The 24,873-nt window shown below is 34.2% G+C and overlaps 2 protein-coding genes and 1 long non-coding RNA gene across 12 annotated transcripts; 2 read left to right on the forward strand and 1 right to left on the reverse strand.

Annotated features, from left to right (window-relative positions):
• Window positions 1-213: 213 nt before the first annotated feature.
• On the forward strand, window positions 214-1,867 carry LOC112327445 (uncharacterized). The gene has a single exon (XM_024600387.2). It carries the CDS (start codon window positions 769-771, stop codon window positions 1,699-1,701), a length of 933 nt encoding a protein of 310 aa, XP_024456155.1. The 5' UTR covers window positions 214-768; the 3' UTR covers window positions 1,702-1,867.
• A 2,353-nt stretch (window positions 1,868-4,220) lies between these two features.
• LOC112323260 (protein S-acyltransferase 10) lies at window positions 4,221-23,390 on the reverse strand. 10 transcript variants are annotated; one of them, XM_052452841.1, is made up of 11 exons: window positions 22,991-23,390; window positions 22,794-22,908; window positions 22,018-22,095; window positions 21,778-21,849; window positions 21,511-21,648; window positions 20,783-20,816; window positions 19,728-19,837; window positions 18,914-19,000; window positions 5,748-5,831; window positions 4,917-4,982; window positions 4,221-4,665 (listed from the first exon to the last, which is right to left on the reverse strand). In XM_052452841.1, exons 1-11 carry the CDS (start codon window positions 23,058-23,060, stop codon window positions 4,491-4,493), a joined length of 1,029 nt encoding a protein of 342 aa, XP_052308801.1. In that variant the 5' UTR covers window positions 23,061-23,390; the 3' UTR covers window positions 4,221-4,490. The 10 variants fall into 10 exon arrangements, with proteins under 10 accessions (XP_052308801.1, XP_052308800.1, XP_052308799.1 ...); XM_052452840.1 differs by lacking the exon at window positions 18,914-19,000 and adding an exon at window positions 6,071-6,157 and having other exon boundaries at window positions 22,991-23,388; XM_052452839.1 differs by lacking the exons at window positions 18,914-19,000; window positions 19,728-19,837; window positions 20,783-20,816 and adding exons at window positions 6,071-6,157; window positions 6,891-7,000; window positions 7,936-7,969 and having other exon boundaries at window positions 22,991-23,387.
• On the forward strand, window positions 7,957-21,665 carry LOC127905307 (uncharacterized). The gene is made up of 3 exons (XR_008059205.1): window positions 7,957-8,295; window positions 8,368-8,663; window positions 21,527-21,665. It is a non-coding gene; the product is annotated as an uncharacterized LOC127905307 (long non-coding RNA).
• Window positions 23,391-24,873: the final 1,483 nt, after the last annotated feature.

A 24,873-nucleotide genomic window follows, 5' to 3' on the forward strand; every position in this document is an offset into this window, starting at 1 on the left:
CACTTGGATGGCCATTTTTGAGTGAATAATGCTCAGAATATAATCATTGCAACCAAAATTAAACCAATAATCAGAGAATTACTCTTCTATACATTGCAAATCCATTAAAGCAAACACATGTATTTTGAACAATGTAAAGGTCAATGAAGAAGTAGGATCCATGATCAAGTACAGGTATGATATGAACATCACAACAATAATATCAGTCACCAAACACATAATCTAGCATAGGAAGGTTGTAGCCTTCAAAGGGAACATAGCCAAACATGCCACTCGTGCAACAATAAATAATTTACATTTTTCTTGGTTTATACTAACCACCGTATCCATATAAATTTTCAACTTTGATAAACATACAAGGCTCCTACATCTTCCCAGATCTCAAAATATCCAGACTTTCTAGGTTACATTTTCCATATCCAGAGAACTTGGGGTGGCCAACCACTTCTTTAATGGTACCAATTTCCATGAAATAAACCATTGACAAATTAGACTGGCGGTGGGAATGCCGGTGCGTGAGAGGGAGAAAAAGTGAAACACCTAATGAATGCTAAGAATTTAGAACAGTGAGATGCATTGTACCCATATAACAACAACCAGATTTTGTTGCTTTATTTTTAGGTGCCAAGGATGTGACAACATAACCCCATGCCATAGAGAAGCCCACTCTGCCCTCACATGAGCCCTGTTCTTGTAAATTCTGTTGAGTATAAATAGTCCTAATAATTCATATCACCAGTTAAGCTATTTAAAAAACTTGACCTTTCCATGTTAAAAATAGTAACCATGGCTGCTTTCTCTCCAAAATCTACTCCTCCTTACAATGTTCGTTCGGTTAGTTTTCCAGCTCGATCACATCCTAGTGTAGCCAAACTTGAACAAGAATTGAACAAGATTAGTTCTTGGCAGGTACCAACTTCATTGAAGGCAGAAACAGTTCTCTGTCGCCTATCAAGCCTTGGAGAGATATACAGATGCGTTGAGGATCTTCTCAACTTGCCAATGACCCAACAAGCTCTATTGCAACATCGAAATGAGAAATTGATGAACGACATGCTGGATGACTTGATGAGGTACTTGGATGTAAGTGGCAAGACAAGGGATGCTGCGGTCTTGATGAAAGAAAGCATCCGGGATATTCAATCTGCCCTTCGGCGAAGTAAAGCAGGTGGAGAGTTAAGCATTGAAAGCAATGTCAACGCTTACTTTTGTGCGAGAAAGAAGATGAAAAAGGAAGTAGCAAAATCTCTCGCATCATTGAAGCATGCAGATAACATTTTCGGAGACTCTCCTTTGTTCAATGCAAGTGATCATCTCCTTTCTGCAATTGTTAGAGTGCTTAGAGAAGCAAGTCTGGTCACAGTTTCGATCTTTAGGTCACTCTTGTTATTCCTTTCTGTGCCAATGTTGAAGCCAGGGCCTAGTAAATGGTACTTGGTTTCAAAATTGGTGCACAAGGGTGTGGTCACATGCGAAGGCCAACAGGAGAACCTGAATGAATTGGAAAGTGTGGATGCTGCTCTTTCAAGCTTAGTGGTGCCCAACTCAGGTAAAGATTTTGAGGCACGGGACATACATTCTGTTCAGAAAAGGCTGGGAATTCTGGATACTAGTATTGAAGAAATTGAAAATGAATTGGACAGCTTGTTTAGGCATTTAATCCATGCTAGAGTCTCCCTCCTGAATATACTGTCCCAATAGCTAGAGGGATTTCAGTGTAAATTTTTATGTAACTATGTATCATTGATGAGATCCGAATTTTAGAGGATTTTCATCCTTTCAATTGTACAATTATGTTCACGAGTCCAGTTGTATAGCAGAAAGGTTGAAATAAAGCTTGAATTTAAGTAGATTAATTGTGATCAAACTGTTCTCTCTCTGTTTTTTATTTTCCCCCGATGGTTTCGCTCCTTCCTGAATGTGTTAGAGGGATTTGTTTCCTTAAGATTCCAAGACTTGATTGAACCTTGTCGTTTCTGTATATGAATTTTGGCAAAAAAAACAATCAAATACACAATGCAATACAATTCTTGAGAAATTATTAAAAAAACCAAAAAGAAACACCCTTCGTAGTATTGTCGAAAAGTTTAAGCTTCAAATGGCCATATGAGAGTCCCTCAGCTTGAACAACTTCTTACAAACTCAAGTTTATGTATACCAGACCAATCAAATGTTCTGTTTAATGTTTACTCCAGTAGAGAAAAGAAAAGCTAGGAAAAGAGAGAATGAAAAGAATGAAAAGTCTGTCATTTTATCAAATTATCAAAACTTGTAATGTCTTAAAAGTTTTATATAAATAATAAATCCTAAACGATCACGGGTAATCCAGGAATTGTAAGCATAGCTAAAGAGGGCAATGGAAAGTGGTCCAGAGGAAGAAACTTCAGGGGTACTCAAGATTAAAGGATACACAAATTTTCAAGACAGAAGTAAAACACAGAACCCTTAGTGAGACATGAATAAATTAAGAAAATGTAGTAGCAGGGTCAAACTAGAATAAGAACTTGCATAATTAAGCTGCCCTTTTCTTCAGTCAGGGTTGGTGTAAAATTGATGCAGCAAGCTACCTTTCGCAATCTTTATGTTTCGTTGTGTACGCTACTGATAGCCAAATTTGTCAAGCAACCTGCAGTTTTGACTTTCGAACAGAACTTTCATTGTTTCTTTCAATTTTCCCATTGCCCACAACTTTAATGGGAGGAGGGCTTTCCCTGATGGATCTTTTTCATTTTGGCAGGACTTGCTATACTTCGTAGCTCCTCCTCCCATACAATGACAAATCAGTCTCCAGCTTAGTAGGATTTATTATTAAAGCTCTCTATGAACTCACTTTGTCGTCAGCTGGTTGATACGACTAACAAGATTGCCAGCACCGATTTCTTTTTCTATTTATAAGTGATTGCGTTTTCCATCTCGTCATTCCAAGCTCACTAGGAATCTTCTTCCTCTCCTTCTGGACCAAGATTTTATTTGTGTTGAAATTTCCCAACACTGGTGGCACAAACAAACATAGATAATTAGCCCACACTTCAAGAGTTTTCAGTTGAAAGCTTCAAAAGAAAGATAGATTGATAGATACTTCCAGAAAAATAAACTATTAAAGATGAGTGAGGCAATTGAGATGATTGCAGCTCCCGTAATGCCAAGTCCATAAACCAATGCACCACAAGTTTTTTGCATTGTTATAAGCCCGGTCGGCATGAAAGGTTGTCCCGGGATAGGGAACCTTAATCGAGTATTAAATAGATAAAATCCAGGTTTGTAATTGATTGATTCAAACCCGGGCAACAGGCCATGTTAATCTGAAACCCGAGCAAGACCTGACTTTTCATTTTATATTTTTTAATAAACCCAAAAATATATAATAAATTTATAAATACTTAACCTCGGATATTTTTTTATAATTTATATCTATATAAATTGTTTCTTAACTTTTTAATGTTTGATAACTATATATATAACCTACATCCATATATATAAAATGTTTCTTAGCTTTTTAATTTATGATAGTTATATATATAATTTACATTTATATAAATTGTTTTATAACTTTTCAATGTAAGATGGCTAATAAATAGCCTACATCCAAGTATAATGTTTTTTAATTTTTTGATGTATAATAGCTATATATAACTTATATTCACATAAATTATTTCTTAATTTTTTTATAAGGAATAACTATATATAATCTATATTTATATAAATTGTTTCTTAATTTTTTTCATGTAAAATAGTAAAACTTCAAATATTTTTTAAAAAAAATTTCTCAAATTAACACGAGTAAACCCGTATAATCTAAGACCGAAATAAATTTGATAACTATAGTTTTTTTGTCCACCCTCTCAAGATAACTCCCCATCTTTTTCTGGACCGCCAGAGGAACCTAAAATAAAGAAAAGCCCGAGAACCCCACTAGCCTCTGTCTCCAAGATATAATACTCCTTTGGGTAGTCCAGTGAGAAAAGCTCTTCGCTTAACTAAGTTTGATCCTCAAGATGCTTGGTTACCCCTAACTGAATCAAGAAATGGCAATAAATACTAACAGTGATGGAATGACCAGATGCATGATCCAAACCCATCTAAACAGTGAATGCACCAACAGACATTTATTTGACAAACATTTCTGTAAACTAGACAGGGAGGCTGCTATCAGCTGCACTTGGAATCCTACTCTTTTTTGTTCTTTTTTTTTTTTTTTTTGCTTTACATGGCAATTTGAATTCGAAAAATCAACATCTTTAGATTGATTGGGGCGTGAAAAAATTAGTACACAAACAATTCTGAAAATCTCCATCAAACAAACATTACAATCACCATCCAATTCAGACTACAAAAACCTAAAGGCCCACAAGAGGCTCCAACTTAACCATCCGTACTGCCATATTCTGTAGCTAAAACAACTGGATGCTCGGGCACACATTCACATGGAGATCAAAAAAAAAATTTGGAGGCAACAATGTTTTCATTAATATCACAATGCCCTCACAACCTCAGCAACAACGGCAGGTCAAAAAACCTAAGCATGTGTAAGGTCTTGACTTGTCTTCAAGTTCCATTGCCGTGGGTAATCTTTCCAAACTGTATATGCTGCTTCGAGCACAACAAAATTTGTATAAATTTCTGCAAACTCCTTCACTGAATGGATACACTCGTTCAGGAATTCCTCTGCATATCAATGAAAGTTGGTGGACTAATAAATCAGCATATAAATAATGGTCAAATCATATTTGCTTTTCCCAGTAAAATATGGTGCCCTAAGCACCATCCAATAGAAGGCTGGCACCAAATAATGCAAAGTGAATGCCCATAAATGAACCCAGCATGTGGTTTGATTTGATATATTTTGTTGATCAGTAAATACAGATCCAACACTAAACAAATGGCTTAAAATACAAGATTTAAGAGTGCTAGCAAACCTTAGATATGGAATGCGTCTACGTCTTATGAGTTCATAGGTAGTTTGATTTGTCAGAATAAGATAGCTGCATCAAAAATCATGAAGTTAATTAATCATGCTGAAGCAGGCTAGATGTATTTCATGCAAGTAGACAATTTTTATGATCTTTATCTATTTATTGGGTGTAAGGCCAGTTGTTTTCTGCCATTGTCAGTGAAACTTCAGAAGCAAAAAACAAGTGCAAACATGAATTAAGCCATAATCTGCTTCCAGCTTTTCCCTTTCATACTGGCAAGCTGCAACTGGATATCATTTCCAATTCCTTGTCAGCTTTTGCATGATCTTTACAGCATGAGTAACTATTCCTTGGTCCAATTGGGATTGAACTTTAGAAGCTTAACAAGGGAAGATTTTCTTTTTCTTCCCTCAGAACCTAGTGAACAATGGATCGTTTACTGGTCTCAATTAGCAAACAGGACAAGCACTATTGTAAGAAAAAAGATGAGCCAACTAATCATTTTTTGGACCTGGCCATTTCCTTTTCAAGTGGTATTCAGATTTATTCTTAAAATGGACAAGTTAATTCCATGCTCCTACTTTTCTGTTAAAACTTTCCCACCCATCAAAATGATATCATCAGAGAAAGCGTTAGAAAACGAACTAATATGACATTAGGATAACTAAGTCAGCTCACTAGAAACACCAGAAACAACAAACGGGATATTCTAGTTACTCTTGTGGCTTTTAGAGTAAACATAAACATGACAAAAAAGAAGTGAAGCTGCTCTGAAACCATGTTTCTAAGAATCTCATGTGGGAAACAAAGTACTGAGTGAATGTAAACACTTACCTATGGAAAATGAGGAGCAGCAGGAGAAAGATCACGGCAAATGACAAAGTAACCAATAGCAAGATCATAATCACATCCTTCCACCTGACAGTACAGCATAATTTAGATTAAATCTAAAGCTGCAGGAGTCGTAAAAGCTGATCATATGTGTAGCTAAGTTAAAACTTCATCATTGAAACCGCTGGCACCAGCATGATCATAAAGCTCGATGACTACTCTTTCCCTTTTATCCTTTCTTTATTAGCAAGGCACCAGGGCCTTTCAATGAAAGTAACAGAAGCGGTGAAGAAAAAACAGAAAGGACTTCAAAAAATATACTGTACCAAGCTCTTGAGATGTTAGCCTTCAAGTATGTGATGTACAAGATGCCAGTCCAAATGCATAGTGCAGTTTCTTCAAAAATGTACCACCTAAAAAGAACAAAAATATTGGAAGTGCATTAGAAGTATACGGAAAATTTGAAAAAGTCAGCCTGTAGATCTAATTTGGATGGAAATTCACACAGAGATGATTAATAAGATATCTCCAGGCTGGCGATGTCATTTGTCTACGTTTAGAGTGCATCCCTGAAAAAAAAAAAAAAAAAAAACAGAAAGATGGAAGGCAGGAATGATGATCCTACATGTTTCAACTGGCATGCTTTATCAAAAAGTAAACTATAGAAACATACATGTAATGTTGGGAACAACAACCATTATGCACACAAAACTTCTCTTTTGTCAATAAGACCATCCAAGAGCAAAGCATAACTCTTTAATCCATAGAGCTGGTCCATTGCAGCTAAATTTGAAGCAATCAAAACTCCATGATGTAAATCATTTTATCCAATGCGAACCAAGTTTATCAGAATGCAAAATGACTATGACATTGTATAACAAAATGTCAGCCTTTCTCTTCATCAAGCAAACATGTTAATGCTAGCATGTGGTGGGCATCAGATCCATAAAAGATAACTAGAACAGATTATAATTGACATTGAATTCAATGACTACCAAAGAGTATAAAAATCAATCATGAACAGCTGTAGCTTAAGCTTATGATGAAGTATAACCACTCTTATGGAATTTGAAGCAAGGCCCATTTTGTTTACAATCCATCCAACACAATTTTCTGTAGAGGACTTCAAAAGGATAAAATGCTCACCAAAATCGACAATGATTTCCCCAGCCAATGCATGCCCCAAGCCAAACACAATGATGGTCAAACTGAAGAACACATCTATCACAATCATGGCAATGCTTCGCTCGTGGAGGCTGCAATTATGGCAAAGAAAAAAAGTAAACAACAACCAAATGCTACCATAATGGTGAAATAGAGTTCCTTGAAAAGAAAAAAAAAACATGTTTGTAACAACACAGCTCCATCAGAAACTTCATAATTTATGCAGTCAAATGACGGTCAAAATACCAACATCAGGTGAAATAAGACCACAGAGCAGGAAAAGCAGGATGTCTGGAAATTGGCTAAATTTCTCCAGAGGTTTAAAGCATCATCAGTTAGGACCAAGGTTTTTACTCAGCAACCTAATGCAACCTCATGTTTCTATCAAAATTATTGGAAACAGAACATTAGTTACTTTTTTTGCACAAATTCCTGCAAAATGTGTGTATTTTTAATTCATTGCAAGAGAAGAAAAGGTTGTCCATGAAGGAGATTACAGTGAACTTTGAAAGGTTAGTGATGGGTAAGTACTTCATATGATCTCTGATCATTTTTCTTCTGCATATTCATTTGTAGATTTATGAGATGATCATTTAATATTGGAAAAAATAAAACAGCAATAGAGAGAGCAATTTAAGTGCAGTTGTACTTCCAAGCTTAAGGGGGCATTGCACCAAGTCTTGGGCTTGCATTCACAGGGGTGTATGTTCAAGTCTTGGGGACCAACTGATTGGTGCAAAAATGCTGAAGGACAAAACACCATCCAAATTCTCCACCCAGAACTTTTCAATGGGCTCATAGTTAAGTAATTGCCTCCGTGAGAAATCATTGGGAACAAAAACTCAATTAGGCACTATTAGATGCTCCACTCACCCTAAATAAGTCGACCTTCTTTCTTATATAATCAATAGAACAGTATGAAAGCAGGTAGTTCTAGATTTAAGCATTCTAGAGCTGGAATGAGATTTTAATTGATTCAACTGACTGTATAACATAAACTAGTATGTAAACATGAGATAAGAAATACCTGTTCAACATTGCAAAAGGTACATGACAAAGTTCTGTGAAAAAAGGCAAAGTAGTCAGTAGTAGAGTATGTTAGTTTTTAAATAGATACAGAACAACTGCATCTTCTTTTCCCCTTTGTAATCATCACATGAAATCATATAGAAATGAACTCAGTGGCACTACAATCTATTCAATTTCCTGATTTATATCTCTGCTAAGATTTTGTTGAACATCATGTTATCAAATTGAAGAAAACAACAGAAATTAATAATGGGGGAACTTAAAAACTTCATCATCTTCACTTTTCAAGACCTTATGTCCAGACCTTTTGCATCAAATCACATAATCTTCTAAATTCAAGACTCTGGATACAGTTAAGGTTTAGTCTAGGCATTGGCACTTTTTGCAAATCACATAATCTTCTAAATTCAAGACTCTGGATACAGTTAAGGTTTAGTCTAGGCATTGGCACTTTTTGAACAAACTAAGTTCTTTTTACATTGAAAGTTATCTCACTGCCACCGCAGTCAAGAACAAACAATGACTGTCTTTGGTCAAGTGGATAACAATCCAATCATCATCTAAGAGGTAACAATACACTAAAGCCAGCCAATCATCTTGTGACATAACAGACCAACAGGCCAAAGGAAGGGATTCCTGCATGTACCCAGCATTCATAGCTGTCATTGATTAAAACATCAAGCACACATATCTGCAAAGCCCTTGCATACCTAACAGACGTTCCAGGTGGATACATGTCCAGAACAAGCTTTGTCCAAGATGTAACATTACTTTCTGGAATATTTCTTTCTGACTGACTTCCTTCCACAGTAATAACCAAGCTTCCATTTTTGCTTGAAGCAGGCTGTCTTTGCTTAAACATTATAACAATTGATAGTCAGGGAGATCAATTTGAATGCAATTCCACTCCAGTTTATTTTAATTAGTGTTATTTGCAATGATTTCCTATTAAAAGAAACTTCAAAATCAGGGCTTACTTGGACAACATTGACGCCTTTCTAAATAAAGAATTTTTCTCACTCACTTCCCTCATTGCATCAAGGACATAGCTGAAAGTGTTACAAAAATGGGGAAGAAAACAAAACAAAAGAGGAAGAGAGAATATTAGGCAAGTAGTTATATAAATCACAGAAACTAATGAAATATATTGCAGAAATAATGAGTTCTAATCACAATTCAGATTGATCATAAGGCATTACAACTCCATCAAAATTTACCCGGGAGAAGAATATGATGCAACAAAGTATTGAATCAATGTTGCAACAAACAGCAACAGATATAATCCCGTGTAGGACCTGAAGGGGGAAAAATGGCAATTAAATTCTTCAGCGTTATGCTACATTGCACACTCAAGTTAAAGCAAAGATGAGAACCATATCAAAGAAATTTTAACAAATTTTAAAAACACATCAGTAGTTACACCCTCCTTGCATAGATTCGATAACATCCACTAACAATCACATAATTATGCACTCTATTTACCATAATATTTACCTAAAGTTCCCATCACAAAGTAAATATAAAAAACACCCTTTGATTACCTTGCTAACATAAATAAACATCAAAGGTTTGTGAACATGTTCACAGTGAATAATTAAGAATCTTGAAATTCATAAATTTCCTCTCATTGTCAAAAGAAAAAAAGGCCTAATTCACCTAGCATTTCCCAACCAATTTTATAATTTCACCTTTTTTTGCGCAAACTTGCAAATTATCTTGCTGAAACAGTAATCAATGGTAGCTGTTGACTGTAATTAATTCATTTTACCTCAAAAACTCAATTCATTAAATTCTTTTGACCAATTAACTTGCTAATCCAACATCACTAATATGATCATAACAAGCCACCTTCAACTAAATTTTCAATAATTCAATAACCCATTACAAGTTACACTCCAGCAATCCAATTCAATCAACAAAACCAAAAGGTAACAAACTTTCACTTTTTAACTCGATCATTACTCTCAAAAAAAGAAAGAAAGAAACAACATACCATGGCTCTTGTTTTGTTTTCTCTATTAAATCACTGTCAAAAAGAAAGAGAATGCCCGCATATACAATATGCAACACCACTAATGCTGCTTTCAACCCCAACGAAGATCTCGTTGCTACACAAACAAAATTACACCATTAACCACAAAAACAAAAGAAACCCATTATTTCATTTCTGATTTTCTATCAGAAAGTCACCTGGATCGGCAAGGCAAGGAACAAAACGGTGGCAGAAATTGAAAATCGACATGGAAGGTAAAAAAATCATTAATTGAGAAAAAGTAAAGAAAAAAGACTAAAAAGAATTCTGGAAATTAAAAAAAAAAACAAAAAAGAGAGACAGAAAAGAGAGAAGAAAGCAAGAGTGATGGTTATCTAAACTGATTTTGAGAGAAAATTAAGTAGAATTAAAAAAGAAAAAAGAAAAAGATAGGGAAAATGGGAGACATGATAATGTTGCCAGTTAAAACTAATTAGGACCTCTACGAGAAAAGAGTGCGGATTCTTAGGTCGCGGACTTTCAGTAAGGGTATCTATACCACTTTGGAACGAAACAGGAGAGTGTTAAGGAGAAGGCTTCCAGGAATTAAAGTCTATTTAATTTATGGGGTTGACCAGTTGCTGTAGTGGTAGTAGTTTGAAACGAAGTTTTACTGTATTCGTCGTCACAAAGTACGTGTTTTTTTTTTGTTTTTTTAAATGAAAATTATTTTTTAATTTTATACTAATATTAAATTTTATTTTTATTTAATTATAACACTTTTATAACATAAATTTCAGATTTCATAGGTTAATTTAGTTTTATGAATTAATCCGGTTAACTCAGATTTGTTTTGTTTACTTTTCATTAAGTTATTATGATCTCATGATTCGAGAATAGTGTTTAACAGGTTATCCTGATTTCACTTAGATTGTTTTTTGTATATTTTATTTAATTGGTTTTGTTTTTTAATTTTATTATTCAATATTGGATCAGTTGGGAATTAAACTATTTTGATTTTTTTTAAGAATATATTGGTCTTACAATCAAGATAACAAATTTAAATATTTAAACACTCGTTAAATTTCAATAGTCAAATTTTATTTTTATAAGTTGTATGAATTGTTTTTGAACTAATAAAATTAACCAGCTCACATGATTTTTTAATTTTTTTCACTAGGAAAAAAACATCACCAACATTTTTACTATCATTAAGAATTTTTTAAAAAAAAATTATAAATACACGTACTTTAATAAAGATAGTCTACTCATAAAAGTATTGATTTGAGCTCATAAAAATTTGGACCAATAATAAAATCTTAAACGAAGAAAGTCGAAGTTTGAACTACTTTTTATCACATGATAAATGTTTTCTTTCCACATTTCTTGGTCTTCGGACAACAGAAGAAAGTTTGTTGGGTGTTTACTCATAAGAATGTCTTATGAGAGTCCTTTCTTTTCTTTATTTTTCTTTATTTTTTTATTATTATCTGTTATTGTTAGAAAAGCATATTTTTTTCCTTGATTATCTTATTAATACAAATAATATTATAGGTGCTCAAATCCATTTTTCCTTCAAGGAAGCTGAAGCTGAAGCTGAAGGTGAAGGTGATTCATTTATAATTATTATTCTCTTAGTTAAGGACATTAATTTTCTCAATTAACAGTCTCATCTTCTTCTTTATGAAGCCGACAGGATCCTACGCGCACATCAGTGAAAAATATGGCCAAATTATATATTTTTTTTTTCTCCTTGGATACTCACTCAAGCGAATCAGCTCAAATTAGTAAACATAAGAAAAAAATGGTCAAGAAAGTTAAATAACACCAGGTCTTTGAACTTATCATGGCTTTAGACATCAAAATAGCATCGTGCTCGACATTTTCTGAGACACATTTGCAAGTTCTGAGCTCGCCAGTTTGCTTTGCGTTTGACATGCATGGCTGAAAAGATGAGTTTGTGTTTAGATATTTGGGCCATGCTTGTTCCATCTGTCTGATTCACGGTTAGGTCTATCTGCCCAATGAACCAGAGACTGGTAGCTGAAAATTTTGTATGTATATCATTGCAGGCTGGAACTTGGGACACTGACAGGTTCGCTAATTAAAACTACACCTGTGCTTCCAAACTGGTCATGACAGACCTTATAATTATCATATGACCTTCGTAAGAAACACTGTTATAGATTGACAAATTCCGTTAGTCAAATCAAATGAATGCATAAAGTATTGTCAAACGTCCTGTTGACATAAATATGTAAGTGGTTTTTTTTTTTTTAATTACTTTGGCAGTGCAAAGAAACAGTAGAAATAAGCAAAAGGTGTAGACAGAATGAGAAAGGAAACGAAGAAATATTCAAGATATATGTAAATGAAAAATTCTCCTTTGCTTTGTTTTTTTTTTTTTTTTTCTCGATAATTATAAAGTGGGCCTCTATACTTCCACAGCAAACAGAGACAATAATAGTCCGAGAAATCAAAATATTCCATAGATGTGGCTATATATATATATAGATAACAGGACCTGCTCCTTCTTTAAAAGAATACAATAACTTTTATTTGTCGTGAATTATGCTTTTTATATGTGCATGATTTGGGATTGAATCTCCACATAATTTCGTTCTTGCATGAATTATACAGCGTTATTTATACAAATGTTGCACGTTGTTTATGACAAAGTTCTATTATTTTTACTCTACAAGTAATCATCAAGCCATTTTAAGAATAAATATATTATATGTGTGCGAGCGTGTTGGGGGCTCTTAAAAACCCATGAGTAAAAGAGTTAAAGACATAGTAATAATTAAAGATAATCATTTTCAGTTCGAATTGATTTTTATCAAAAAAAAATAAACAAACCGGTTTTTTCCTAAAGAAACCAAAACCGAACCGGATATTGGAATAAGTAAATGTTCTTGGGAATAAGTAAATGATTGAACAAGAAAACTCAAATTTAGGCCTAAACTAATAAATTGAGGATGGACACTCGATTTAATTGTAAAGAGAATGAATTAAATTGAGTTACATGAAGTATGAAGTAAAGCATGGTTGATTAATGAAAGATTTAGGAAGAAATTCAAAATGGAGAATTACACTTGCTTTTATAGGCATATTCGGATAACAATTGAGAAAGGAAGAAAACATGATTTGGATTTTACTAACAAATTGATATGTTCTTATTGTTCAAGGGATCAGTCTTGATAAGCTTTAGGGGTAAATGAAATTGACTTATTTGATTCTTCAAACATGTTTGTTTATGTGGAAAGGGAATAAATAATATGTAAGTCATATGCATTGAAAAGAAAATAAGCCCTCATTGTTTAAGGGAAATTCAGCCTAGGGCTGAAAATGAGAAAAGAATTAGAATGTTTTAATTATTTGAATATTTATATTAGATTGTGCTAGTTGAAGTAATTAAGATTTGAAAATGGAATAATTCCAATAAAGGTTAGAAAAGGCTAGTAAAAGAACGCACACCATACTTCAAGAGAAGATATATGACTCCGTTAAACATCACCCTCACAGAATTGTTTACAGCCACCAAGGGAAAAGATTTTGTTTAATATCTATCTTTTATGGTATCGCCTCCATACACTCGTACCTCCAAGAAGTTTTGTTTGTTTAACAAGAATAAATGACATGATACGAAAGATTGCTTCACATTATAAAAAAAGATTGAGAGGCTAATAACCAAGTGTTATTTAAAGTAATTTGTCAAAAGGCACGCCCACTTGGAACATGACAGAGAAGAGCCCAGCCAACCTATAACGGCCAGAGGAAGTATAGAAAATATGTCTTCACAACGGCTCGTCAACAGAACCTATAACACGAGCTTATAACTTTTATTTCAGAAGATGGAGAGAGGTGACTTACCTCTATAGGGATGCATTGGTAATTTCCATAGTTCTAGTCAATCATCAAGTCCACAGGGTGTTGGTAGATGATGGGAGCTCAGTTAATATCCTGTTTAGAGATGACATATTGCACTTTGACGGTATCCATTCGTGATCAGCTAAAATTGTTATGAATAACCCATTTGGACAACGTAGGTCGTATTCCTTAACCAGCGTCTTCGAAGCATCTATCTCAACGCAAACTCTTGCGTATCTAAGCCTTTTACGCAACAATGTAGTATGATCAGCATGAAGGGGAACTTCAATAGCACTCGTTACACAACTCAACCCCTTAATAGTCCAATACTCGAGAGGAACATCATACAGCCTAACCCATACCGGAACTCTGACCAAATCACCTTTCAAAAATTGCATGTTCGGTTGCCAACGTTTAAGCACCAAAGGTCTGTTTGCCATGTGTCATGGGGCTCTTTCCAGAACATTTGTGGCGCGATCAACAGAATCAAAAGTGAAAAGGAAGAAACCATTATCCGAAGATAAAACTTCTGATAGACCGTAGAAGCCCCATATTCTTTTGGCAATAGAATTAACAACAAGATACGGTAATTGACCAACTAGGGTGGATTTCTACAGTTCGCAGCCATCTTCAAACACATCAAGTGGAGGAGCTACTGTCACACGACCATCAGCCACAGCGGGGGGGTGCAAAATGCAAATTATGAACTGGATTAATATCAATGGTCTTGCTAACCTCATTGTCATCGACATCAGAACCCTTTAAAGCATTTAAAAAATTCAATTTGGGGCTAAGGTTTAGATGTTCTTGTTGTTGAGACCCTACCTTCAATTCATCAACTTTAGAAGCCAACACATGATTCATTTCTGAAACAGCATGAGAAGCTTGGAAATTAGAGTGTTTCTCTATGCTAGTTTCAGAATCAGCTTGATTATCACTAGTAAACTGAGAAATCTTCATACCATGACTATTTAACATATCTTGTAGCTCTAATCTTAAGGTATGTCCAGACTTAACTTCAATGTGTTGTTCAAAGTTATAGCTAACCATTGGAACAGATTCCACAGCAGAACACAAAGACATTATGGCATCAGACAAATACTAGAGATAACAAAGTTCTAAGTAGAGAAACTGAGTCCAAGAAGAACTAATAAGCAACCTAAACTCATAAACAACAAGATGAGTTACTTGACTGAAACATTCATGTCCATAACTGCCATTGGAAAATCCAGTAAGAAAATCCACTGAAAATGATGCAACTGCTCTTTTATATATACTCCAAGAACAAACAACAGAATTACGAGGCCAGTATCTCTCAACTCATTGATTGGAACGATGATCCGTTCAGCCAAGATTTAGAGCATGATCTAATGGACAACATACTCAAACGTGGTGACGATCCAACGGTGAACAAAAGAGATCTAGCTTCGACAACACCACTCTGTAACCAGCAAGGAAATGAACTTTCAAATGAGCTGGAATATAATCTTCAAGGGTGGCAAGGGCCTTTCAATTCTAACTTCGAGATACTAATTTGAAACATTCATGTTAACTATTGAAAGTGAAAAGACAAATAGAGGGCTAAGCTTAAAGAAGAGATGCTGGTTCAATTCAAACTGGAACATTATTCAGTTATTGGATCATAACTAGAGCTTTAGAACATGGATTTAGGTTTGATTTATATGGATCGAAAGCTAAGACATAGGCCTAAAACTTTCATTAAGAGTCCAAGATTCAAAACGGCTATTTTCAAGTTCAAATTGTAGCAACAAAAGAGAAGTTATCATTATGGACTTTGTTTTAGGTTTACCTAGGTCAAAAAAAGATAAAGACTCTATTTTTGTTGTGGCTGATAGGTTTTCTAAGATAATGCATTTCATTGCATGCTATAAGACTAATAATGCATCTTATATCACATACTTGTTCTTTATGGAGGTTCTATGTTTGTATGGCATTCCTAGGAGTATAGTTTCAGATCATGACGTTAAGTTCCTTAACTACTTTTGAAAGACTTTGTGGGGAAAGTTGGGAACCAAACCTTTACTTTCGTCAACTTGTCATCTAAAATAGATGGATAAACTCAGGTAGTGAATAGAATTTTATCACAACTTTTGCGCGTTGTTATTCTAAAGAATCTGAAAAGTTGGGAAGAATGTTTGCCTTTTATTGAGTTTGCTTATAATAGAAATGTGCATTCGACCACTAACTTTTTTCCTTTTGAAATTGTTTAAAGGTTTAACCACTAACTCCTATGGATTTAATTCCTTTATATTTGGAAAAAAAGATAAGTTTAGATTGTGAAAAGAAAGCAGGGATGACGAAACAACTCCATGATGGAGTTCGACTACAAATAGATAAAAGGTTGAAATAAGCAAATAAGAGACTTAAACATGTTGTTTTCCAACCCGGTGATTGGGTTTGGTTGCACATGTGTAAGGAACGATTTCCTTACCTTAGAAAATCGATGTTAAAGCCTCGTGGTGATAATCCATTCCATGTTTTAGAAAGGATCAATGACAATGCCTACAAAGTTGATCTTTCAAGTTAGATTGGTGTTAGAGCTACCTTTAATGTTGCTGATCATACTTTGTTTGACACAGGTTTTGATTCGAGGTCAAATCCTTTTAAGGAGAGAGGGGATGATATGGATCGGTCCATGAACACCAAGGACCCATTACACGTTCCAAGTGGGCCCATCACAAGGTTCAAAGCGAAGGCATTGGAATAAGCGTTCAATAGACTGGTTGTGCAAGTTTCGGCCAAGGTTGAACTTGGAGATCCTTTGAAGCATCAAGATGAGGCCTTAGTTCATTTAATCCATGTGCAAGAGGGGCCCAATCCACCCTTATTTTGGCCATGAAGTTTCGCCAACAAGGCTGTCATTTTTTTATCAACTTCATCCAGCCTTGTTATGTGATGTTTTCATGTGTTTTGTGGAGTACTAACTAGTATTGGATTTCCTATTATGTGAGAGAACAATGATTATTTCCTTTAAATATTAGGATATATGGTTTTTTACTTTATTTCCTTGTTAAGTGATGAGAAAACACAACAAATAAAATAAAGGAACTCAAAGAGAATATAAATCAAGGAGATATGCGCTGAATACTGAACAGTGTCTGGGCTGCAAGATAAATTTTGACTTCTCTTTTGTTGCTACAATTTGAACTTGAAAACAACTGTTTTGAATCTTGGACTATTAATGAAAGTTTTAGGCCTATGTCTTAGCTTTCGATCCATATAAATCAAACCTAAATCCATGTTCTACAGCTCTAGTTATGATCAAATAACTAAATAATGTTCCAGTTTGAATTGAACCAGCATCTCTTCTTTAAGCTTAACCCTCTATTTGTCTTTTCACTTTCAATAGTTAACATGAATGTTTCAAATTAGTATCTCGAAGTTAGAATTGAAAGGCCCTTGCCACCCTTGAAGATTATATTCCAGCTCATTTGAAAGTTCATTTCCTTGCTGGTTACATAGTGGTGTTGTCAAAGCTAGATCTCTTTTGTTCACCGTTGGATCGTCACCGCGTTTGAGTATGTTGTCCATCAGATCATGCTCTAAATCTTGGCCGAACGGATCATCGTTCCAATCAATGAGCTGAGAGATACTAGCCTCGTAATTCTGTTGTTTGTTCTTGGAGTATATATAAAAGAGCAGTTGCATCATTTTCAGTGGATTTTCTTACTGGATTTTCCAATGGCAGTTATGGACATGAATGTTTCAGTCAAGTAACTCATCTTGTTGTTTCTGAGCTTAGGTTGCTTATTAGTTCTTCTTGGACTCAGTTTCTCTACTTATAACTTTGTTATCTCTAGTATTTGTCTGATGCCATAATGTCTTTGTGTTTTGCTGTGGAATCTGTTCCAATGGTTAGCTATAACTTTGAACAACACAATGAAGTTAAGTCTGGACATACCTTAAGATTAGAGCTACAAGATATGTTAAATAGTCATGGTATGAAGATTTCTCAGTTTACTAGTGATAATCAAGCTGATTCTGAAACTAGCATAGAAAAACACTCTAATTTCCAAACTTCTCATGCTGTTTCAGAAATGAATCATGTGTTGGCTTCTAAAGTTGATGAATTGAAGGTAGGGTCTCAGCAACAAGAACATCTAAACCTTAGCCCTAAATTGAATTTTTTAAATGCTTTAAAGGGTTCTGATGTCGATGACAATGAGGTTAGCAAGACCCTTGATATTAATCAAGTTCATAATCTGCATTTTGCACCCCCCGCTGTGACTGATGGTCGTGTGACAGTAGCTCCTCCACTTGATGTGTTTGAAGATGGCTGCGAATTGTAGAAATCCACCCTAGTTGGTCAATTACCGTATCTTGTTGTTAATTCTATTGCCAAAAGAATATGGGGCTTCTACGGTCTATCAGAAGTTTTATCTTCGGATAATGGTTTCTTCCTTTTCACTTTTGATTCTGTTGATCGCGCCACAAATGTTCTGGAAAGAGCCCCATGACACATGGCAAACAGACCTTTGGTGCTTAAACGTTGGCAACCGAACATGCAATTTTTGAAAGGTGATTTGGTCAGAGTTCCGGTATGGGTTAGGTTGTATGATGTTCCTCTCGAGTATTGGACTATTAAGGGGTTGAGTTGTGTAACGAGTGCTATTGGAGTTTCCCTTCATGCTGATCATACTACATTGTTGCGTAAAAGGCTTAGAAACGCAAGAGTTTGCGTTGAGATAGATGCTTCGAAGACACTGGTTAAGGAATACGACCTACGTTGTCCAAATGGGTTATTCATAACAATTTTAGCTGATCACGAATGGATACCGTCAAAGTGCAATAATTGCAATATCTTTGGACACACCACGGCGATATGTGCTACTAATAAAGTAACCAATAGCAAGATCATAATCACATCCTTCCACCTGACAGTACAGCATAATTTAGATTAAATCTAAAGCTGCAGGAGTCGTAAAAGCTGATCATATGTGTAGCTAAGTTAAAACTTCATCATTGAAACCGCTGGCACCAGCATGATCATAAAGCTCGATGACTACTCTTTCCCTTCTCTCCTTTCTTTATTAGCAAGGCACCAGGGCCTTTCAATGAAAGTAACAGAAGCGTTGAAGAAAAAACAGAAAGGACTTCAAAAAATATACTGTACCAAGCTCTTGAGATGTTAGCCTTCAAGGATGTGATGTACAAGATGCCAGTCCAAATGCATAGTGCAGTTTCTTCAAAAATGTACCACCTAAAAAGAACAAAAATATTGGAAGTGCATTAGAAGTATACGGAAAATTTGAAAAAGTCAGCTTGTAGATCTAATTTGGATGGAAATTCACACACAGATGATTAATAAGATATCCCCAGGCTGGCTATGTCATTTGTCTATGTTTAGAGTGCTTCCCCGCAAAAAAAAAAAAAAAAAAAGATGGAAGGCGGGAATGATGATCCTACATGTTTCAACTGGCATGCTTTATCAAAAAGTAAACTATAGAAACATACATGTAATGTTGGGAACAACAACCATTATGCACACAAAACTTCTCTTTTGTCAATAAGACCATCCAAGAGCAAAGCATAACTCTTTAATCCATAGAGCTGGTCCATTGCAGCTAAATTTCAAGCAATCAAAATTCCATGATGTAAATCATTTTATCCAATGCAAACGGAGTTTATCTGAATGCAAAATGACCATGACATTGTATAACAAAATGTCAGCCTTTCTCTTCATCAAGCAAACATGTTAATGCTAGCATGTGGTGGGCATCAGATCCATAAAAGATAACTAGAACCGATTATAATTGACATTGAATTCAATTACTACCAAAGAGTATAAAAATCAATCATGAACAGCTGTAGCTTAAGCTTATGATGAAGTATAACCACTCTTACGGAATTTGAAGCAAGGCCCATTTTGTTTACAATCCATCCAACACAATTTTCTGTAGAGGACTTCAAAAGGATAAAATGCTCACCAAAATCGACAATGATTTCCCCAGCCAAAGCATGCCCCAAGCCAAACACAATGATGGTCAAACTGAAGAACACATCTATCACAATCATGGCAATGCTTCGCTCGTGGAGGCTGCAATTATGGCAAAGAAAAAAAGTAAACAACAACCACATGCTACCATAATGGTGAAATAGAGTTCCTCGAAAAGAAAATAAAAAACATGTTTGTAACAACACAGCTCCATCAGAAACTTCATAATTTATGCAGTCAAATGACAGTCAAAATACCAACATCAGGAGAAATATGACCACAGAGCAGGAAAAGCAGGATGTCTGGAAATTGGCTAAATTTCTCCAGAGGTTTAAAGCATCATCAGTTAGGACCAAGGTTTTTACTCAGCAACCTAATGCAACCTCATGTTTCTATCAAAATTATTGGAAACAGAACATTAGTTACTTTTTTTGCACAAATTCCTGCAAAATGTGTGTATTTTTAATTCATTGCAAGAGAAGAAAGTCCATGAAGGAGATTGCAGTGAACTTTGAAAGGTTAGTGATGGGTAAGTACTTCATATGATCTCTGATCATTTTTCTTCTGCATATTCATTTGTAGATTTATGAGATGATCATTTAATATAGTCTATCAAATATTGGAAAAAATAAAACAGCAATAGAGAGAGCAATTTAAGTGCAGCTGCACTTCCAAGCTTAAGGAGGCATTGCACCAAGTCTTGGGCTTGCATTCACAGGGGTGTGTGTTCAAGTTTTGGGGACCAACTGATTCGTGCAAAAATGCTGAAGGATAAAACACCATCCAAATTCTCCACCCAGAACTTTTCAATGGGCTCATAGTTACGTAATTGCCTCCATGAGAAATAATTGGGAACAAAAATTCATTTAGGCACTATTAGATGCTCCACTCACCCTAAATAAGTCGACCTTCTTTCTTATATAATCAATAGAACAGTATGAAAGCAGGTAGTTCTAGATTTAAGCATTCTAGAGTTGGAATGAGATTTTAATTGATGCAACTGAGTGTATAACACAAACTAGGATGTAAACATGAGATAAGAAATACCTGTTCAACATTGCAAAAGGAACATGTCAAAGTTCTGTGAAAAAAGGCAAAGTAGTCAGTAGTAGAGTATGTTAGTTTTTAAATAGATACAGAACAACTGCATCTTCTTTTCCCCTTTGTAATCATCACATGAAATCATATAGAAATGAACTCAGTGGCACTACAATCTATTCAATTTCCTGGTTTATATCTCTGCTAAGATTTTGTTGAACATCATGTTATCAAATTGAAGAAAACAACAGAAATTAATAATGGGGGAACTTAAAAACTTCATCATCTTCACTTTTAAAGACCTTATGTCCAGACCTTTTGCATCAAATCACATAATCTTCTAAATTCAAGACTCTGGATACAGTTAAGGTTTAGTCTAGGCATTGGCACTTTTTGAACAAACTACTTTTTACATCGAAAGTTATCTCACTGCCACTGCAGTCAAGAACAAACAATGACTGTCTTTGGTCAAGTGAATAACAATCCAATCATCATCTAAGAGGTAACAATACACTAAAGCCAGCCAACAGCAGTCAAGAACAAACAATGACTGTCTTTGGTCAACTGGATAACAATCCAATCATCATCTAAGAGGTAACAATACACTAAAGCCAGCCAATCATCTTGTGACATAACAGATCAACAGGCCAAAGGAAGGGATTCCTGCATGTACCCAGCATTCATAGCTGTCATTGATTAAAACATCAAGCACACATATCTGCAAAGCCCTTGCATACCTAACAGACATTCCAGGTGGATACATGTCCAGAACAAGCTTTGTCCAAGATGTAACATTACTTCCTGGAATATTTCTTTCTGACTGACTTCCTTCCACAGTAATAACCAAGCTTCCATTTTTGCTTGAAGCAGGCTGTCTTTGCTTAAACATTATAACAACTGATAGTCAGAGAGATCAATTTGAATGCAATTCCACTCCAGTTTATTTTAATTAGTGTTATTTGTAATGATTTCCTATTAAAAGAAACTTCAAAATCAGGGCTTACTTGGACAACATTGATGCCTTTCTAAATAAAGAATTTTTCTCATTCACATCCCTCATTGCATCAAGGACATAGCTGAAAGTGTTACAAAAATGGGGAAGAAAACAAAACAAAAGAGGAAGAGAGAATATTAGGCAAGTAGTTATATAAATCACAGAAACTAATGAAATATATTACAGAAATTATGAGTTCTAATCACAATTCAGATTGATCATAAGGCATTACAACTCCATCAAAATTTACCCGGGAGAAGAATATGATGCAACAAAGTATTGAATCAATGTTGCAACAAACAGCAACAGATATAATCCCGTGTAGGACCTGAAGGGGGAAAAATGGCAAATAAATTCTTCAACGTTATGCTACATTGCACACTCAAGTTAAAGCAAAGATGAGAACCATATCAAAGAAATTTTAACAAATTTTAAAAACACATCAGTAGTTACACCCTCCTTGCATAGATTCGATAACATCCACTAACAATCACATAATTATGCACTCTATTTACCATAACATTTACCTAAAGTTCCCATCACAAAGTAAATATTAAAAACACCCTTTGATTACCATGCTAGCATAAATAAACATCAAAGGTTTGTGAACATGTTCACCGTGAATAATTAAGAATCTTGAAATTCCTAAATTTCCACTCATTGTCAAAAGAAAAAAAGGCCTAATTCACCTAGCATTTCCCAACCAATTTTATAATTTCACCTTTTTTTGCGCAAACTTGCAAATTATCTTGCTGAAACAGTAATCAATGTTAGCTGTTGACTGTAATTAATTCATTTTACCTCAAAAACTCAATTCATTAAATTCTTTTGACCAATTAACTTGCTAATCCAACATCACTAATATGATCATAACAAGCCACCTTCAACTAAATTTTCAATAATTCAATAACCCATTACAAGTTACACTCCAGCAATCCAATTCAATCAACAAAACCAAAAGGTAACAAACTTTCACTTTTTAACTCGATCATTACTCTCAAAAAAAGAAAGAAAGAAACAACATACCATGGCTCTTGTTTTGTTTTCTCTATTAAATCACTGTCAAAAAGAAAGAGAATGCCCGCATATACAATATGCAACACCACTAATGCTGCTTTCAACCCCAACGAAGATCTCGTTGCTACACAAACAAAATTACACCATTAACCACAAAAACAAAAGAAACCCATTATTTCATTTCTGATTTTCTATCAGAAAGTCACCTGGATCGGCAAGGCAAGGAACAAAACGGTGGCAGAAATTGAAAATCGACATGGAAGGTAAAAAAATCATTAATTGAGAAAAAGTAAAGAAAAAAGACTAAAAAGAATTCTGGAAATTAAAAAAAAAACAAAAAAGAGAGACAGAAAAGAGAGAAGAAAGCAAGAGTGATGGTTATCTAAACTGATTTTGAGAGAAAATTAAGTAGAATTAAAAAAGAAAAAAGAAAAAGATAGGGAAAATGGGAGACATGATAATGTTGCCAGTTAAAACTAATTAGGACCTCTACGAGAAAAGAGTGCGGATTCTTAGGTCGCGGACTTTCAGTAAGGGTATCTATACCACTTTGGAATGAAACAGGAGAGTGTTAAGGAGAAGGCTTCCAGGAATTAAAGTCTATTTAATTTATGGGGTTGACCAGTTGCTGTAGTGGTAGTAGTTTGAAACGAAGTTTTACTGTATTCGTCGTCACAAAGTACGTGTTTTTTTTTGTTTTTTTAAATGAAAATTATTTTTTAATTTTATACTAATATTAAATTTTATTTTTATTTAATTATCACACTTTTATAACATAAATTTCAGATTTCATAGGTTAATTTAGTTTTATGAATTAATCCGGTTAACTCAGATTTGTTTTGTTTACTTTTCATTAAGTTATTATGATCTCATGATTCGAGAATAGTGTTTAACAGGTTATCCTGATTTCACTCGGATTGTTTTTTGTATATTTTATTTAATTAGTTTTGTTTTTTTAATTTTATTATTCAATATTGGATCAGTTTGGAATTAAACTATTTTGATTTTTTTTTAAGAATATATTGGTCTCACAATCAAGATAACAAATTTTAATATTTAAACTCTCGTTAAATTTCAACAGTCAAATTTTGTTTTTATAAGTTGTATGAATTGTTTTCGAACTAATAAAATTAATCGGGTTACATTTAATAACTCTCACATGATTTTTTAATTTTTTTTACTAGAAAAAAAACATCACCAACATTTTTACTATCATTAAGAATTTTTTTAAAAAAATTTATAAATACACGTACTTTAATAAAGATAGTCTACTCATAAAAGTATTGATTTGAGCTCATAAAAATTTGGACCAATAATAAAATCTTAAACGAAGAAAGTAGAAGTTTTAACTACTTTTTATCACATGATAAATGTTTTCTTTCCACATTTCTTGGTTTTCGGACAACAGAAGAAAGTTTGTTGGGTGTTTACTCATAAGACTGTCTTATGAGAGTCCTTTCTTTTCTTTATTTTTTTATTGTTATCTGTTATTGTTAAAAAAAAGCATATTTTTTTTCCTTGATTATCTTATTAATACAAATAATATTATAGGTGCTCAAATCCATTTTTCCTTCAAGGAAGCTGAAGCTGAAGGTGATTCATTTATAATTATTATTGTCACTTTTGGGTCTTAGTTAAGGACATTAATATAACATTTTATGGATAAACATCAAGTAAACCTAATATTTTTGGATTCAGCTATATGTTGAGCTCATGTGCATTGAATCTGGCAAGATACCAGACCAAGCATGTAAACCCCTACAAAAAAAAGTAATTGTGTGAGCACCAGTGAAAAAATTGATAACGTTACTGTGAAATGATAAAAAAATTTATAAATGAAGTGAATGGTGAAAAGGCCAAATGTATAAATGTTCTTGGGGATTTATTGAGACAATTGATATGATTTATGGAATGATTGAACAAAAAAACTCAAATTTAGGTCTAAACTAATAAATTGAGGATGGACATTGTCGATTTAATTGTAAAAAGAATGAATTAAATTGAGTTACATAAAATAGAGCATGTTTGATTAATGAAAGATTACGAAGAAATTCAAAAGGGGGAATTACACTTGCTTTTATAGGCATAT

This window comes from Populus trichocarpa, chromosome 5, assembly GCF_000002775.5.
Source record: "Populus trichocarpa isolate Nisqually-1 chromosome 5, P.trichocarpa_v4.1, whole genome shotgun sequence".
In the NCBI taxonomy this organism is placed as follows: Eukaryota; Viridiplantae; Streptophyta; class Magnoliopsida; order Malpighiales; family Salicaceae; genus Populus; species Populus trichocarpa.

Excerpts from the sequence above, each read along its gene's own strand:
- LOC112327445 (XM_024600387.2), top strand. The coding sequence starts at position 769 with ATGTTAAAAATAGTAACCATGGCTGCTTTCTCTCCAAAATCTACTCCT.
- LOC112323260 (XM_052452841.1), bottom strand. The coding sequence starts at position 23,060 with ATGATTTTTTTACCTTCCATGTCGATTTTCAATTTCTGCCACCGTTTT. Across the intron at positions 21,649-21,777 it reads AAGGCATCAATGTTGTCCAA|ACAGCCTGCTTCAAGCAAAA; the intron begins GTAAGCCCTGAT and ends GTTTAAGCAAAG. Across the intron at positions 4,983-5,747 it reads CTGCTCCTCATTTTCCATAG|CTATCTTATTCTGACAAATC; the intron begins GTAAGTGTTTAC and ends TTTTTGATGCAG.